General features: G+C 38.1%; 1 protein-coding gene across 4 annotated transcripts in view; it reads left to right on the forward strand.

Moving 5' to 3' along the window:
• The first annotated feature begins 15,940 nt into the window (after positions 1 to 15,940).
• Positions 15,941 to 18,779, forward strand: part of LOC103714406 (shewanella-like protein phosphatase 1) — a 28,106-nt gene continuing 25,267 nt past the window's right edge. For 2 of the 4 annotated variants that reach the window (XR_005511199.1, XM_039124941.1), the window contains exons 1-3: positions 15,946 to 16,224; positions 16,865 to 17,290; positions 18,614 to 18,714. Coding sequence is in view for 3 of the 4 variants with exons in the window: in XM_039124941.1 (XP_038980869.1) it covers positions 16,984 to 17,290; positions 18,614 to 18,714 (408 nt within the window). In the remaining variant the exon portion in view is untranslated. Of the gene's footprint in view, positions 16,225 to 16,864; positions 17,291 to 18,613; positions 18,715 to 18,779 lie in introns of all 4 variants that reach the window. The other 2 variants (XM_039124940.1, XM_039124942.1) reach the window with 2 other exon arrangements.

An 18,779-nucleotide genomic window follows, 5' to 3' on the forward strand; every position in this document is an offset into this window, starting at 1 on the left:
TACACACATCTAGATCATGACTTCTAAATAACCCTTTGATAGGATTGGAAAAAGAGGTTTGGAGGCCCTTCTGTAGCTCCAACATGGCGCATTTAATGAGAAGAGTTCCAGAATCTTAGAATCAAGATTACAGGCTTTAACTGTGATTGGGTTTGCCTTGGTGGTCCACTCGTCTGCTTAGCAACTAAAGAGTCTGAGTTCGATTTTTGGATGGTGCATCCTGACAGCCTAGAATGATAGTAACATTGCACTCAATCTACTTGATGCATTTTTTCAAAGTGGACCGAAATCAAAAGTGGCTCATGTTCATTGATTACCAAAAGCTCGCTCCAAATTTGACTGGAAATCAATAGCCTTGATGAAAATCCATCCTAAGCCAAGTTTTTCTGGGTCAGATGTGCAGGCTGCTGGGTCCAATCCAGCCCGTTAAATTCCACCACTAAAAAGGGCATTATAAGGAAACTTTATGTTACCAACCTGGGCCCCTTAAAGTTCACTTATCTACAAGTCAATTTGGAAGTTCTAAGCAACTTAACAATGACGGATCAAGACGGTTGGATAATATCCAACCTGTTTTTGGCCCTACTAATATGTTTCTTCTTTCTGTGGCGCATATAATGCACGTACTATTTTTTTAATTAAAAAAAAATTATATAAATTGAAACAATAATTAAATGTTAAAAGAAGGATTCAAATTTTTGATCTGTTATTTTATTTTAATACCAAATTGTATAAATAACTCATAAATAAACGTTAGTAAAAAGAGCTCGGACTTTTGATGCCATGGTTAGAACATAAAATAAGGGGTAGGGAGAGAGAAAATGCATGAGATGAGCGAAAACATGATAGAGAAATGCGGACAATCAAGCATGCCTCATGCAAGGACGCATCGTCGGAGTATATGTTATATATTAGTATGGATAAGTGATTTTCGATCGTCTTGCTATACCATCTCTTAATCGCCATGGAAAAGCTTCAGTATACCTTCTTCATAGATGCGAGATATTGCATGGGCTCGAGATAATACACTCTTCCGATTTTTTGACCGAACGATCTCATAGCCTACATAAAAAATGAACGAAATTGGTAGCCCGTTACATTTGTTCATCCATCTTTCGTTTCCCTAATTTGGTACACGGAGAACTCAAATCCTGCAAGGGCCTACCAACTCTGTCCCGGTCCTTTTTTTTTTTTTGTTGGATGCCCTCTTCCGAGGGCACGTCAAGGTGAACTTTGATGACAATGGCAAAATTTAGAGGCACTCTGAAGAGTTTTAAGCTGCTACCTGATGGTAGGTCCTACATAATCCCGGCAAAGATACTCAGGTGGCTGCCACCTGCTCTGCTGCAGCGAATTGCAACGTTTTCATGTGGTATTAATTGATACTAACATAGCCAGGTCCTCTAATTACAGAACTTAATGACTCGGTCAGGCCTAGACTACTGTATCTCATTTGGTTATCAATTCATATTAATTATAGACCCTTGGCAGTACGGTCTGCTGTTTTTTTTTTTTTGCCTAACTGACACAAAATGAAGTCATCGTAGATGGCCAGCATCCAGTTCGCAGTCGGTACATTTTTACAGCAGAAAACAACAATAGCACTTAATTTTGCTACTATTGTAGCATAGCCAAGTGCACTATATTTTAAGAAGTAATTCACAAGGAAATGAATGAGGATTCTCTTGGTCATGGTTCAGCATGGGGCCCTGCCAAACGTAGATAAGATAACTACGACATTGTGCATGGGTTCGTCGGAGACCAAACCTAGAGTTGAAGTCCCATCAAGATGAGTAGAAGCTTATTGGGACCCAACTTGGTTTGGTGTGCAATTGCTCAAGATATCGAACCAGCCAATAAATTTCAGCATGGGTCTGACCCTGGGTGGCTGGGTCCGGTTCTACTCTGGACCGTTTTAAATTGGGTCAGATCAGTCCTAAACTGATGTTCCTGCATGTGCTACACTGATATCAGTGGTTGGCCATTCAAGAAGACCTGGGCAGTGCACTTTTAACCAGTCAAGCAGCCCGGATCCAAACCATTTATATTCGGACCCTAAAAGTTTAAAAGTTTCAATTAGCCATTAAAATTTTATTTTTTATTACAATATGGTCTCCTCGCATATCTCTATTATAAAACGTTATCACGTGATTATCACATGATAACTAAGTGTTTGTAAAATTTTAGAAACACCTTTTTTTACAAATTTAGCAGGGCTCTTATTTTGGTGGTTGAAGAGGAGGGGAAGGAGAGTCAAGTGACTCTCATTGATACATGACCTACATTAAAAATTAACAAAGTAGAGAAAATATTCAATAAAAAATAAAATTATCCTGCCATGTACGAGAAACGCATCCTTCTCCAATACTGTTTTGTGTTTTTTATCCACTTCCCTACAAATTTTCTCAATTTTTATACCTTTAAACACACCCATCATTAGTCTAACTCTTAGTCTCTGAATTATATCTTTTTTGCTCTCTGTTTATATTCTTGACTGCTTTGATTCGGTCTCTTTTTTTATTTTTTTTTTCGTTTTTCACCATTCTGGTTCTATTGGGGCTTCGATGTTAAACCTCTGATAGCCAGATAGGGTCGGATTGTAACAAAAACAAAATCTTGATAGCAAAATGAAATATTTTAAAGTTTTAGAATATTAAGTGTATCTTACTCAAACTTAAAACAAATGTCATTGTAATTCTACATGAAAAATAATCTCTACTGACTTCACATTCTTGATTGCACCAGACAATATTTGCACCCTGCATATCTGTTTCCATTACCCAACGGCTGAACAATCCCCATGGCTTTCTCTTCCCGAAACAAAAGAAAAAAAAAGGAAGTAAACATGGGATGAGGTTTCTAGCTCCATGGTCGTTAATGTACCTCCAGAAAACAACAACATTAAACCCCTCATGTGCTTCTGACTTCTGTTTGTGTGTGTGTGAGAAAGAGAGATAGAGAAGAAGAAGTGGGCACCACCCTGCCACATCGATTTCTACGGAACCCAGAACTGAAAAAGGCAAAGCAGCAGAATAGTATTATATTACTGTAATTCACATGAACCCTGTCCCAGTCCCCACAGTACGTACCCAAGTATAAGATATCAAGGAGTGCCTGCCCATAAAAGAAAAATTTATAAGCACCATGGAGATGTCGTCAGCATGATTTGAGGGTGAAAAGTGACCCAAAAGCCGTGACCTGCACGGAGTTTGCAAAAGGTCAACGACCCCCCTTGGCTGGAACCCATCTCCATCGATTCCGGGGCCCCACCTCTCTTACCGAGCCCTTCTTCTTTCGACTGGTTTAGTTTAATCGTAGCTGAAGTACCACCCTTGTCCGCAAGCCTACGGAAGTAAGGAGAGAGAGAGAAAAATATTAAGCAAATGAGTCCCCCCTGAACCTCTGGCTTTGGACGCTGTCCAAGCGCAAAAAACATGACACATGGGGTGAAGTCATGGGAACCACATATGGGTTCTCATTGGAGCTGAAGCATTTCAACGATTGTCACTTGACTTGACGGAATGATGGATTATAGATAGACATATTTCTGTAACCTTGCCGGATATACCAGGTATCCATTTTATTAATTAACACTTTCATAAACTCATGTTTATAGTAGTGTCAAACACCTTACATATAAGGTTAGGAGTCGCATCGATGAGGATAATATAATTGGTTACAAGTGAGAGAGCCTCTGTATGGTTGATCCCAAGCATATAGGATGGAGGTAATACATGTGAGATCATCTCCATTTGATGTGCTCGAGATTGCATGAACTTTTATTTGAGATAAGGAAGGAGTCTTCATCATCAAAATCTGCGAGAATAACACCATTGATGATGGTATATATCCATATTGTAAGGGGGCTTTAGATAGTTCAAGAATAAGAGCACTGACATGCTTTAATGCCTGCAATAAGTTATGTCCAAAAACGACCATACAGACCATAAATTACTTCATAAATTTACCTCCACTTGCAGTAATTCAGACCTGTGAAAAGTAGGGAGCTGACCATGGTGTACCGAGAAGGAAAGCAAGGAGCCATGGTCTACCAGTTGAGCTAGCCAAACGCTGGTTGCTGTTGTCCGCTCGAAATAGACATAAAAGAAGAAGAGAGCAAGAAATTAAAGAAGAGACTACAAACCCTTCAGACGCTTCTTGAGGTATTCTTGGGAGTAGGAAGAAGCCATAAAACTCAGGATAGATAGCGCATTAGATGAATGGAACCTTTTTGAGCTTCATCTTTACAGTCCCCTTGTTATCATCCATGGCGCTATCCCTCCTGAGCTTTACGGATTCTTCGATACTTTTTTCATGATCTTGATCTGCTAAACGCGTCAGACTATATATACCACTTCCCTCCTAGTCTTGAAGGTGATGGTGGATGTTCCAGCCTCCCTCTTTTAACTTCATCTCTCTACCAAATTGAGAGATGATGAGAAGGAGGGGAGGAGGAGGAAGAGATTGAGAGGGTAACCAGACCTCCAAGGGAGAGAGATAAGGGAGGCTTAATATACAAGCGGTGGGAGAAGGGGTTGAGGAGGGGTTGGGGCCATGGGGGGTGTATTTATAGGAGGGTCCATGGGTGGGTGATAGGGCTGTGTGGAGGACGTGAGAAGCCAGGGACAAGAGTGACGTCTCTCGGGACATGAGAAGCCTTGACTTGGCATGGAGAGAGAGAGGGAGAGGGAAGAGGGAGAGATGGAGCCATAGAGGGTGAAGAGGAGGAGGTCCTTTTCTTCCTTTTCTTCAAGCAAAATTTTCTCTTCATGGGGTGGTAGTCCTGGTCACCCTCTCCTCTCCCCATGAGATAAGGTACCATCAACACACACTAGAAAAAGCTCTTCACCTTTTTGAATCTCTCCATGGTTACTAAAATGCCCTTAAAAGATTGTGGTTTGATTAGGTTTCAGCAGTAAAGGGGAACATATGGTGTCAGGATCTATGAATATTTGAGTCGGTAGAATTTAAGTTTCACCAATCATTTCCGCAGATTTTTGACTCATACCTTGACTGTAGTCCTTGGCCTTTATAGCCGTCTAAAAGCGGGGCAGGGCATTTGATCAGACAGCTGGAGTTTGTCAGATCGTGATGAAACTAGACTTATGGCCTGTACTGCTGTACATGAGACGGTGTTTGACCAGTCAATGTCAGGTGGATGACCTAGATGAGCTTGTTGCCAAAGTCATAGATTTGGTAACAGGGTCTTAGGTTTTGCAAGTTGGAATTGGTTTCAAAGTTTAGTTTTTTCCCTTTTTTTTCTCTTTTATAAAGCTGTTTTTTCAGTTGTCTCAATGCCTAGCTTATATGTCAATGTCTTCTTGAGTATTAGACCAAAGGCTAATTATTATCCTTTGAAGCTAACACTTCATCATTTTCCTTGGGTTTTAGCTAGCTAAGCAAAATTTGTTGCTTTCTAGAAAGATGTGGCATTTTCATTGAATGGCATTTGATCAAGCATGTGGATATTCCTTACTGGTCGATCTAAAGCTACCATCTTCACTGTAAGTTCACTAATAATTCAAGTTCAATGACAGAACATCCTAAAAGACTGCTAAATATATATATGTGTGTGTGCGCGCGCGCGTTGTGCCAAGACTTAGTAGATCTATGAACTCTTATGACAATATGCTATGTTTTGCTCACGAAAGATGTTCTACAATCAAACTATCAAAAAACAAAATTCAAAAGTCATCGACAATTACAGCATCTAGCAAAACGACATTGAGACTCTTTATTGCACCTGCATCTGATTTTACTCGAGCATTTCTATAGATAAAGTTTCAAAACCAAATAGCATTACCAGCTCATTTATATTATTCTTATCTCAAATATTTCTATTAGTATTTTTAGACATACTAAAGTAGTTGCCTATAGTTACAATTTGAGAGTATTGAGTAATTAATAATAATGTATGAATATATTTTTTCTAAAAAAAAGAGGTAAAATGGTCAGAAAATCATGACTCTTGACGTTTGCCAAATCCTCAACGACTTAGAAGGTTACTAATATTGTAATTCACATATGCCATGCACATTTTTGACCAAAAAAATAATTTAGACAAAAAAAGCAATGCACCATTTATACTAGTTATTTATTTATTTTTGGGCACATCAGCTGCTCACACTAATATCGCATGAGCACTGCTATTGGAGTCAAGAAAAAGGATGCAATCCAGATGTAAGGGAACAGATGCAAGGTGGAAATAGAAAAAAATTTCAGAATGGTGGGCGGAGAAGAAAATAACACAAATATTGCTAATCAGGTAACATAACCACTTCTTAAGCGATGGAGGAGAAGGAAAAAAATTTGGGGGAAGAGAGGGGGCAAAGTTGGGCAGAGGGAGATGCATCCTTGTGAAAAATTCCCTCCTGTTCCCACCGAGCCAAAACCCATACCTCCATAAAATTCTGATAAAAAATATCCACTGACTCGGCCGGCCCTGGCCTTGCGTTGGAACTTGAGCCCTCCCCCCGGCCTTGTGGCTCTCCCGGGACCGACTCTTCGTACCCTCTCTCCAACACGAAGGCCTCCTTCAAGTAACAAAAGGACAAGAATGCCCCTACCAAGTTTTCTCCTCCGAGTTACTTTTTTTATCTCTCTGGCTCTGACCAAGCTGACACGACAACTAATGCCATGTCCTCCCTCGCTCCTCCCCACTCCGCTGCGAGAATGACGGGGTCGATCCCGGCCCGGGCGACCTTTTCGAGGGTAAGCCTGTCATTGTGCCATGATGTGGCTGTGCTCACCGCACGTGAGTGCAAACTTTCTGTGACCGAGCTTGGCCTTCTATTCTAGCTCGCCTTTTTACCGTTTTGAGGCTGGCGAGACAACTGATGACCGGATATCTCATGTAGTATATAACATGAGATATCTCATGAATGAAGTTCCAAAATCATTGAGTAATCCAGATATCTCATGTAGTATATAACAACCATGGTATTGAAATTATAGTTGCGGTCTTGTTACTAAGTTTTGTAACCAAACAAAAGCTTTGTACATTCTTCTCTTTCACCAATGTAAATTTTCTTGTATAAATAAAATTGGGTGGCTAAGCCTCTCTGCTAACAAACAGGGGGCCAAGCCGCCTCCTTTCTAAAAAAAATAATTATTATGATCGCTAAATTGTCCAAAACAACAATTGTTGGTATCATGAAAAAGAGTTGAACGGATGCAATACATGTTGGCCAATTCAGCAACATGTACAAGCTAGTTTAAAGAAACGGTAATAGTTATGTCAAGAATATCTAATTTAACAATAATTAAATCTAAAGCGCAAACGAAGTGAGCTGTGCATGAGCGGTTCGGCCTTGGCTTGCTATCAGCTCGTTTGAGCTCGGCTCCACTAGAAACAAGCCAAGCTCAAACATGTTTGGGAGCTAGACTCGTTTGTCTTACTGTCAACTCAAGCTCAAACACGCTTCAACGCTAAGCTTCTAAACGAGCCAGGTCCGAAACGAGGCTTGCTCAAATATCGTTGAGAAACTCGGATTGGTTTAATTGAAGCCCTACTTAGAGCTTAGTTGAGCCAAGCTCAGAGCAGCTTGTTTATAAAACTGACAGAGCCAGGCAACCTGCTACTTGCTTGTTTGCTTCCCAAGTGCAATCAAGTATCTCTTTATCCTTAGCATTATGAATCCCTGGGATGCAGCAGCTCTAATATACAGCAAAGCTTTGAAGTATTTATCCATAATGTTAGCATTCAGCAATCCTGACAAGTCAAGAACACCTCTCGGTGTTACTTCGTTCGCCACCGGTTTCCGTTCAGGCCTTCAGACCACTGAGGATAAAGGCCCTGACTCCCATGTTTCCGGAAATGCCATCGGGATATCATCAAATCTCGCTGAGACCATCGTAAGACACGGAAACTTACCCCCTAGCTCCTTCGTGCCAAAGGATATAAATAGGAATGTGAAAATCGTCGGGGGTATTAAAGAGAAGTAGTAGAAAATTCTCTGGGGTGGTTCTATATACACCCCCCCTATTGCTCAGGACACCCCCCAAAAATTAAAAAAAATTAAATACTCTCTACACCCCCCCATTTGCTAAGGACACCCCTAAAAAATTAAAAATTCCTAAATTACCCCCCACCCTCCCCACCCCCTCACCTAAATTGCTCTCTACACCCCCCAAACCCCCCCCCACCCCGCTCTTCCCCTCCAAAACACCTCGCCAACGCCCAAAACCCCCCGTTCCCCCTTCTCCCTCTCGTCGCCGGCATTCTCCCGATCTCCGACCACCTCGCCGGCTTCTCCCGGAACCACCTCGCCTGCTTCTTCCGAAATTTTTTTTTTTCACGGTTCGTGCTCCGTTCGGCACTGGATCGCCGAACAAAAGGCTTCTGTTCGGCTGAACAGTGTCGGACAGAAGCCTTCTGTTCGGCACTGTGCAGCCGAACAGATCTGTTCGGTTGAGGATTGCCGAACAGAAGGCTTCTGTTCGGCACTGTTCAGCCGAACAGAAGCCTTTTGTTCGGCGATCCAGTGCCGAACGGAGCACGAACCGTGAAAAAAAAAATTTCGGGAGAAGCCGGCGAGGTGGTTCCGGGAGAAGCCGGCGAGGTGGTCGGAGATCGGGAGAATGCCGGCGACGAGAGGGAGAAGGGGGAACGGGGGAGGAGGGGTTTAAGGGGGGTTTGAGGGGTGTTTTTTTTTTTCTTTTCAAAACGAAACGGAGGAGGAGGAAGGGGGGGTGTATGAGAAAATTTCAAGGGCAATATGGTAATTACACTAAAGGTTAGTTTGGGTTTTTTTTTTTTTTGGTTTTTGGGGGGTGTCCTGAGCAATAGGGGGGGTGTATATAGAACTACCCAATTCTCTGCTATGTAAGCTTCTGAAACAGGACTGCTAACTGGATTGTCTCGTTTGTTGTTTGGCACTCTGAAGTAGTCCTATGAATAGATGATATTGCCATTTTTATTCTACTATGTTTTTTTTTTTTTGCTTGATTCTTTCGGCAAGTGCGCCGGCGTCGAGTACTCGGACGCCGGATGTTTTGTGAGCCGGACCGGCCATTGCCGGGGCCGGCCGGCCCAGTCCACCCTAGTGGATTGGTTGTACCTTCGCTTATGATAAGAGGTCATCTAGTCACCATCACATCCATATCACCTCTTACTCTTTCTCTCTCTCCATAGACCAGAAGGCTTATAAATGCTCCATGTGGGCGTGGGATGAATAGCCATTACGGACCCCCGGGCCCATCCCTTATGATTTGCAGTCTCTCCACTACCTAAAATATCTAACGGGAGGTAGGAAAAGCGACTTGTTCCAAAGAGAAGACACGCATGGAGGACCATGAAGAGAATCTGCAATAAAGTCTATGGGACTCGCACTCTGATTTAGAGGTAATTGTTAGGGCTTGAGGTACGCAGGAGTCACGTGGTGTGGTCTTTGTTGGCGTTATCCCCCGTCTAGTTTGATCCTGCAAAGAGAAATGGGAGGGCAACACATGTTCTCACACAAACATGTAACACTAACACAATGAGAGTGTAGCTTTCCATTCCTCCCCACTCTTGAACGGGGGTTAATGTCTTTCATGCTAAAAGAAAAATTAGCATTCCTTTGTATGGATCCAATATCGTATAATAGCCACTTCAAGATTTATATAGATGGATAAATGAACATGTTCGAAATGCTTTAAAATTTATGCAGGATTCAATCGAAGATTGATATCTCGAAATAAGCATGAAAGATACAATTTGGACCCTAAAATCTCTCTCGAGGATAATGCATGCAGTAGAAAAGATACACCATCATGTGTGCAAGATTCTGTGTTGTCGCGGCATTGCTCTAGTTGGATGGATTGGTGGGAGTCTTATGGGGTCTGATTTATGTAATGATTTTTTATTTCTTTTGCACATGCACCTGCCGAACAAAAATCATATGGGGCGGGGACCATAGAAAAAAATATGAGGTGCACTTCCTATTTTTCCATGTTTTCTTTAGTGCACATATTAAAAATAAACTCAAAAATCATAGATTCTTTATATTAACGGAGTTGTCAGTTTTGTGATTAAAAAAGGAGAGAAAATTATAGTACATACTACGTGACCAAGTAATGCATGGTAAGCAAATTAGTTGCACTATAAGAAAATTAGGCATTACTAACACTTTTTAATGTATATATCGACATTTATAAGCGTCAGTAGTTTTATTTCCGATGCTTTCTAAAGCGATGCAAAAGCGTCGGCTATGCTACGTCAATAATTATCTTGACGATGCTTTTTGAAAGCGTCTCTAATTGTCAACGTTTATTAGCGTCACTAATTGTGGATGCTTATTCGCATCGCTAATTGCCATATCTCTAATTAACGACGCTAATAAGCGTCGGTAATATATCTTTTAACGGTGCTTTAAAGCATTGTAATAGTTAATTTTTTTAAAAAAATTAAAAAATAAAAAACTTTGTCTATATTTACCAAACACATACACAATAAAAATTATATAATAATATATATCACAATCAATTAGATCATTCAAAATATTCATATTGTTAAATATGATTACATTTACATTATCAATTTATATTTACAATATGCTTCGAAAAACATAAAAAATATACACATAAAACTCCTAAATAAATAGTCTAAGAGCTATCGACCATCAAGAACCTACAAGAAAAAGATAGAAACTTTAGAAGTTAAGAACACAAAAATCATTAAGCTCATACAAAAATACATGATAATTATGCAAAATATTCAAATAGATGTAGTTATTTATCTGAGAAAGGACAAACCTATGCAACATAGATGCAATCTGGTCAAGCTGAGCCCTTCAAGATTGCATCTTTGTTTGATGGCTCTGTCTCATCTCCTCAATCTTTGTCTGATGGCTCTGCTTTATCTCTTTCATCGCTTTCTTTAGACTACAAACCTCTGCAGTGCTACTACTTTATCTGGCATTTCAGGTATATCTGCTCACTGCAGACAACTGAGTGGGGATAACTCCAATGCCATAACCCCTCACTCGACCATAACACTTCGGGTCCATCAACTCGGCGAACATCTGAGCTTCGATGTGATCGGTCTTGTCGGATGATGATGACTCCTCGATACGCTTTAAAATAAGGGATATATCTTTATTCTATATTTTAGAAAAAAAAGGTCACATATTCATGTTTAATAAAATAAAACTAATAAAAAATCGTTGCATAAATTAAAGATGAATACATACAACTATATTTCTTGACTCCTTTCGGACAAAGATGTCATCTCAATGGGTGTGAGTCATCTTGTGGAACTCCACCTTACCAGGCTCCCTCCCATACTCTTTCATCTACAATAAAAAGTATATTGGCAAGTTATAGGAATTAATATATGATACAAGAGTTTCAAAGAAACTTACAAATTCATTTCTATGTCTCGCATATCTCTTCGAGTCTAATATGTAAGGAATTGCCGGAGATGCTCGTGCAGCTCTACCAATGTCGGAATATGTCTGCCAAAAAAAGTAAACAATATAATATATTCGAAGATGGTTTCATACACATCCATGGTGATAAATTATATGAAATCAAAAAAATCGGTCAAGTGTTATACGTAGAACTCATCGTTCGAAATGGATTGAACCCATCAGTAGCTAAAACCAGTCTAACATTACGAACATCAAAAGCAAATTCGTGATGTCTATCATCAAATACTTTTCATGCTAAACTATCTGCTGTGTATTTTGATATTTTATCCTTCGTACGATCTTCGTCATGCCATCTCATCGAGGAAGTTATCTTTGATGATGCATACATCCTTTTCAATCTAGGTATGAGAGAAAAATACTGCAAAATTTTGGCCATTTTTTTCTTAGTCCGTGCATCATCCAGTTTATTCAAAAATCATACTCTTCTTTTTTATATTTTTTCCATCATGAATATCCATATATTCGATACGACTCTTGGTTCACATTTTCATCATGATATAAAATAAAATCATTCGAACAACTATATATTTTCTTGTATCCAAAATCTAAATTTTTTACTAGTTTCTTGGCTTCATAAGAAGATGATGGCAAAGTAACATCTTTTGAAAATGCATCTTCTAATAATTGAAGCAGCATAGTTAAATACTTGCTAAACCAACCATTCAAATATTTTAATAAAATAAATACACAAAAAAAATCTGTTAAATTTTCAATACCATATCCAAGGGCATCTCTGAGTAAGCTCTTTTTATCATTTTTTCCTTCAGAATATTTTTTCATATTACTGGATCCAAAACTATAAGTGTGTTCTAAATAGAAGGGTTGGTTACATGGAGATGACAATATGGACTCTCCATAAAATATTCATTTAGTATAACCCTTTACAAAACTATTTCACACCTAGTATTTTTCAACAATTTTTAGAGTGAGAGAAGAATAATTTACACATTTTTAATATGGACATAAAATCTTTTCATTCATATTAGATTTCTTAAAAATAAATTTAATAAAATTCTGAACTCCATCCAAATATTTTTTTGCTAAATCTCAACTTATTTATTCAATTTTTATCTATTCTATTAGAATACCAATTGAACGCAACTTATTTAAAAAAGATAAACAAAATTAGACATCGATCTATTAAGTATACTTCAAATATATTTAAGTATACTTCAACTTTAATCTTAATACAACTTCCTGCATCTCACATGGTAGTGGCCTGGTCTACATAAAAAAAAAAACTTGATTATTCTACTATTAATCTTATTAAGAAGTCACGAATGTAACTTTCCAGGTCTGGATCATCTAATGACAAATATATTTTCTTAGCACATGATGTCTAAGATCTATGCTATCATAAATACAGAATCTTAAGCTCGTTTGTCTATTGCACTTGTTTGATGCTTATAAGTATTCAATGTTTATACTACCATAGGATACACTTGGTGCCGCATGGAGCTACCATTTCCATTGTTGTGTTGTCGTAACTCATATCTTTAGTTAAGATGCCAAACCGATAGCAACAAAATTTCAGAATAAAATTATTTATTTGAAGAAGATTATAATAAAAAGAATATGTTTTCTATACAAATAAATATAAGAAATATTAGCAACAAAATTTTAGAAATTTTTAGGTTTTCTAAAATTCCAAAGTTCAAATAACAACTCAAAAGGAGAATATTCTGAACATAAAAACTTACTAGCATAGAGGAAGGTCGGCTGAGATCCGCAACGGAGGAGGCCGTCGACTGGAGGAGGATGGTTAGCTAGATCTTCGAAGAACACCGCGGATTAGCGGTGGGTATAGGTAGCAAGGAGGGGGAGAAGAAGGAGGATGTTGGCAAAGAAGAAGGAGGTGCTGGAGAGAAGGAGGAGGAGAAGGATACCTGCGCGGACGAGTAGAGGTGGAGCTCGGCGGGTTGGTCAATCGATTCGGGCATCAGAGAGAAAAGAGGGTTGAAATCAGAATGCTAGGGGTGCTGGGTTGGGTTCAATATTGGCTTCTGACAACATTTATAAGAGTTGTCTTAATATTGACTTCCAACGACATTTATAAGCATTGTCTTAGTTTAATTCTCGATTTATTCCACTTCTAATGCTTTTAAGCATTGTAATATACCGACACTAGTAAAAAGTATCGACAAATTTTGGCATGGTGACTAAATTGCCAACGCTTCTTTTTAGCGTCGGCAGATCATAGTCGGAAAAACCTCTTTTTTCTGTAGTATTATTTAGTAAGCCAATACTTACATCTAAGTAAATCGATACATAATTTTTAGAACGACAGTATTCACCAATATACAATATATGGTCAGATGATATATACTTAGCAAATTAGTCATCTAACAACCCAATGCACACTTTCAAACAAATTAATGCATAATTTCTAAAATATCATATTCACCACTACACACAACATGACTGGTGATATACATTCGTTGACTTTCTGATATATATTATAAGCTTATGTGGTACACATTTTGTAGTGATCCAATATATGCCTTCAGATAAATTGATACAAAGTTTTAGAACATGCTTTTTATTAGTACATACTACACGACTAACACTACAAGCGAGATGATGCATACCCAACAATTAATCATCTCGTTTTTTTTAAATTATGATATTGATGGATTTCGTTAGTAACAAGAGTCTTATTTTTATTTAACTTTTAATTTTTTTAAAAAATAAATACTAAAAAATTATAATAAAATAAGAATTTTGTCCTATAAAATATTCTACCGCTTATGATTTTTCCTACACCATTCCATGTTGGGTAGGTGGAATATCTATGCAAGTAATGAAAGTTCCTTTATGTCTAATTAATTCCCTTCATTTATAATTCATGGACGCGTTCTTCTCTGGAATCATGAATATTTTAATTTTATAGCATTAAATAGGTACAGCATTAAGTACTACAACAAATAATTGACAAAATCATGAGCATTGGTTAAATAAGTTTGATATTTTTATTCCTCAGACATGAAAAACAAAAGCTTTATTTAATCCCACTCATCGTTTGTTAGTTTTCTATGCAAGTAATGAAACTTCCTTGATGTCTAATTAATTCCCTTCATTTATAATTCCCGGACGGGTTCTTCTCGGGAATCATGAATACTTTAATTCCATTGCATTAAATGCATACAATATTAATGCACTACAACAAATAATTGACAAAAATCACGAACATTGGTTAAATAAGTTTGGTACTTTTATTCCTCAGGCATAAAAAACAAAAGCTTTATTTAATCCCACTCATCGATTAGTTAGTTTTCATAATGAATCTTGATGTTTTAACTGATGAACTTATAAACAAATCATCTCATTTATCATTTTTTAGGCAGGAGGAGGAAGGTAGCCTACTGCCAATTGCAACTCGACAAAAGGTAACCTACTGCCTATCTCCTGGATTCAAATCTGGTGGAACTCAACAGTCCAAAATACCTTCTCTTAGCTCATAGAAGCTCTATTGGCAATGAAATAGACTTCAGAATTTTGTGCAAGGTGACATAGATGTGTCAAACCATCTCAATTTAGCTTTCCAATTGATTCTCTAAACTTGTTTGGAATAAAATATGTAACCTCTACCATTGTATCAGAAAGATGTCTTCACTTTTTCACTATTTTTTTGTAAATTTGATCGAGATTTGTGTCTTCGGAGATGGAAATAATAAGAACTTCGCCACTATAAGAACAAATAGCCATGAAAACAGGTCCACTTGTTTTTTTTGAAGCCATGACAAATAAAGAGAAATCTGAATTTTCGGTAACTCACAAATAAGAAACAATCAGTTTCTTCATCTCTTCACCTATAATATCTAACATTCCTTTGCCTCACTCCCAATAGGGGAAGAAGAATTCGAACCATATCCCTTGTTTACGGTCGATTTCCCAACTGATTCCACATTTTAAACCTTAACGGCAACGAAAGGGCATCTTCGGGAAAAAAAAACATAAAACAAACCTCTATTAAGAACTGATAATTTTGGACCGAAAAGCTTGGTCTGGGTCTACAGGGATTTAGCGTTATACTGTAGTTATGGGGAGGGTCGGAAATTAATTTACGCTAATCTTTATCAAAAAAGTTTTATGTTACAAATGTCTTATGATAACTTCTCTTCTTTGGGTGCTTTGATGCTATGGAACTAATCATTTCTTTCTTATTTCAATGTTCAAAATCAAACCGTTTGCTTGTTTGTGGTTTTTTTTTGAGGGGAAAAGTGCACGAAGCTTTTTTTCTTTTAAATCTCTCTCTCTCTCTCTCTCTCTCTCTCTCTCTCTCTCTCACACACACACACATATATATATATATATATAATTATTGGAAAAAAAGCGCAATCCATGTGCTGGAAGTAAGTGCACGAATCTTGATGAGGAACGCTCGGCTGTTGGCATCTTAAAAACGCGCTGACAAAGCTGGACCATATGATCTTTTGTATGCCGCTTCAAGATTACCGTACAAGTGCAGCGAAACTGGCCGTAGTACTATATCTACAGGCAAGCCCTGTTCCCGGAGTTCCGAGGGCCTCCGATTGCCGAAATTCGCTCCGACCGTCCGCTGGAAGGGCCGGGGTAAACCCTAGGTTCCCTCTTCAAAGGAGAAAAGCTTCACATTCTCTTGTCCTGTTATTCCGATGCCATTGAAGCAATCTCGTCTTCTCGCAAGTTCTTGCGGCATCAACGAGGCTTCTTGACAGTGGAGGAGATGGCGGCATCGTTCCGATCTCCAGGCGGCGCCACGAGGTCCGTTTCCGGTGAGGGAGAGCTTGATTCGCTCCGCCTGTTGTTGCGAGAGGGGAGATTGCCGAAGGAGGTGAATCGATAGCGTTTTCTTGAATTCCCTTCATTTTCTTTTCTTTTTCTTTTTTAAACTAATTTGTTTCTTGATGTTTCCGTAGTCAATTGTTGATGGATTTTTTCTTTAATTAATTGTTTCTTCATCTCTTCTTATGGGAGGGGAGATTGCCGACAGGCGACAGAAGCGTATCGATTGTTTTTTTTTCTTTACTTTTTTTTGAAGTACTTTTTTCCCCTTAATTATTTTCTATAGGTTTCCTGTGATAAATCTTATAAAGAATGGATCTTTTCGGCTCCTAGAAGAAGAATGAATCTTTTTTCCCTCCACTCGCTTAGTCTGTTCTTATTTTGCAGAAAGAGGTGAAAAGATAGTTTTTTCTTGAATGTTCTTCATTTTAAGTGAATTTTTCTTTAGTTTTTTCCGTGAGAAGTCCAAAAGAGAACGATTTTTCTGTCGATTGCTTCATTGTTTCCCCCTTTTTCTTATGAGAGCAGAGTTTTCGGATTGCTGATAGAGGTGAATATATGCCTTTTTCTTGAATTTATGGCTTTTTATTGCATTACTTCGATCTTCGTGATAAATACTGAAAGGTTGTTAATGGTTGTTATCTAATTAATTCTAAGCCGATGTTAATTATTAATGAGCATAATTGCAGCGTCCAATGTTGCCTTTGTTTATCCGGGTTCAAGAAGAAAAATGGAGAAAAAGAAGAAAAAAAGGATGGCTTTCTCAAAAATGAAACAAGGTGAGTCTCGTGCTCCGTAATTGACTCGGATGACGTCAAGCGACGGAGGTAAGCTCACACACGGTGATGGGACCTCAACTCATCCCAAACGTTTGGCTGAGATTGCCGCGCAAAGTATAACAGCACCAGTATATAGAAGACGGAGCTTTGTGAGAGGCTGTAGGGAAGGGTCAGCAACAAAAATGGCTGCCTTTTCTCTCAACTCCTTGCCTGTACCTCCTTCTAAACACCAGAAGGCAGCTGATTGTTCTCATGTCAATGGAGTCCTTAAACCGATTGTGGTCACTGGCAATCCTCCAACATTTGTCTCTGCCCCTGGTCGCCGAATTGTTGCTGGTAACTTGACTGTTCCTTTCTTTCATTCATGTGCATTTTCAAAATTGTTAGTTATTTCTGTGGTTTATTTGGTTGAGCTGTTACACATTAGCAGATGCCATTTCTTAATATATTTTACTTTGATTTTTCATTGCTATAATTTGGTTTAGTGTTTAATTCAAGTGCTTGATATTTGGCAAATCCAAATATTTCCTTCTGATCTACCTCTTGGTTTAATAGCTAAATTTACTTGATCAGTTTTGGTGGGTTAAATTTGAGGGTTGTCTAGATGGCTTGGTGGCTGCAAGTGTGAATGCATTTAGCTCAAGAATTTGTCTTCATTTAGGTTGGTTAATTTTGTTCTTTTTTTATGGGAAGGATGTACATTACTTTAAATAACTATAACCTTATGCAGCAATTTTGAAAATGATATAAATTTTGCCATTACTCTTGGTCCAATATACAGAATATGCGTCTCCTATTTACGGCATAGCAACTCCTAAAAGGGAAATTTTACTTTCACTTTAAACGAAGATTCTTATCTTGACAGGTATCAAGATAATTGGGACTTGGGAAGAGTTAAAGAAGAGAAAAATGAGAATTGGGAAGAGTTAAACAAGAGAAAAAATGAAAAGACTCATCTCTGGTTTGAAAAACTACTTAGACTTTTCTTTTCGATTATAAAGGATGGAACTTCTTCCCATTGCAATATATAGTTGAAAATGCAGTACGAAATGAAATATCACAATATATATATATATTTTTAAATACATGTCCAAGTAATTGGGAACAACAAAATATCTTTTGCATATCCACCTAGTTTATTGACTTTTCGGAAATGATAGAACGAAAATGTTTTTGTACACAACAAAAAGATGGTAACAAGTTATGTTATTTCTCTGTGAGAGCTGATGTTTCTAGCCATGTAAGGGTTGGAGATGTGTGTCATACACACTGACATAATGCAAAAAGAAAACAAAAAATATATATGATTTTTATTGTTGGTTACAGTTTCTGTAAGATCTATACACTATTTTTATTTGCACTATTCAGCATAATGAGCTTTTCAAGCACCTTATTCCTATCAAAAATGATGTATGTGTTTTTGTTATTCTTGAATTTCTTTACATATATATGTTGGAGGCAGGGCTGCATGCTATTCTTTGGTTTCACGTGCATGCTATTCTTTGAAAAAGAAATTACATGCCACGTTCATTGACATTGCTCGTTTTCCTTTGGTACTTAGCTTCTTGTATTTCATTTTTTTCTAGTATGTACAATTCTTATTCATGTTCATTTTGTTTTATTTGACATTTCTATGAAGATTGTTCTTCTGAATTTCAGTTGGTGATCTACATGGGGACCTTGCTCAAACAAGATGTGCGCTTGAATTGGCTGGTGTTTTGAGCCCAGATGGTCAAGATTTGTGGATTGGTGGAGAGACAGTATGTGGCCTTACTTTCATGTGATTCTGATATAGTTTTTTTCATATTTAAAATATGCACGTGAA

The sequence above is a fragment of the Phoenix dactylifera genome, chromosome 3, assembly GCF_009389715.1.
Source record: "Phoenix dactylifera cultivar Barhee BC4 chromosome 3, palm_55x_up_171113_PBpolish2nd_filt_p, whole genome shotgun sequence".
In the NCBI taxonomy this organism is placed as follows: domain Eukaryota; kingdom Viridiplantae; phylum Streptophyta; class Magnoliopsida; order Arecales; family Arecaceae; genus Phoenix; species Phoenix dactylifera.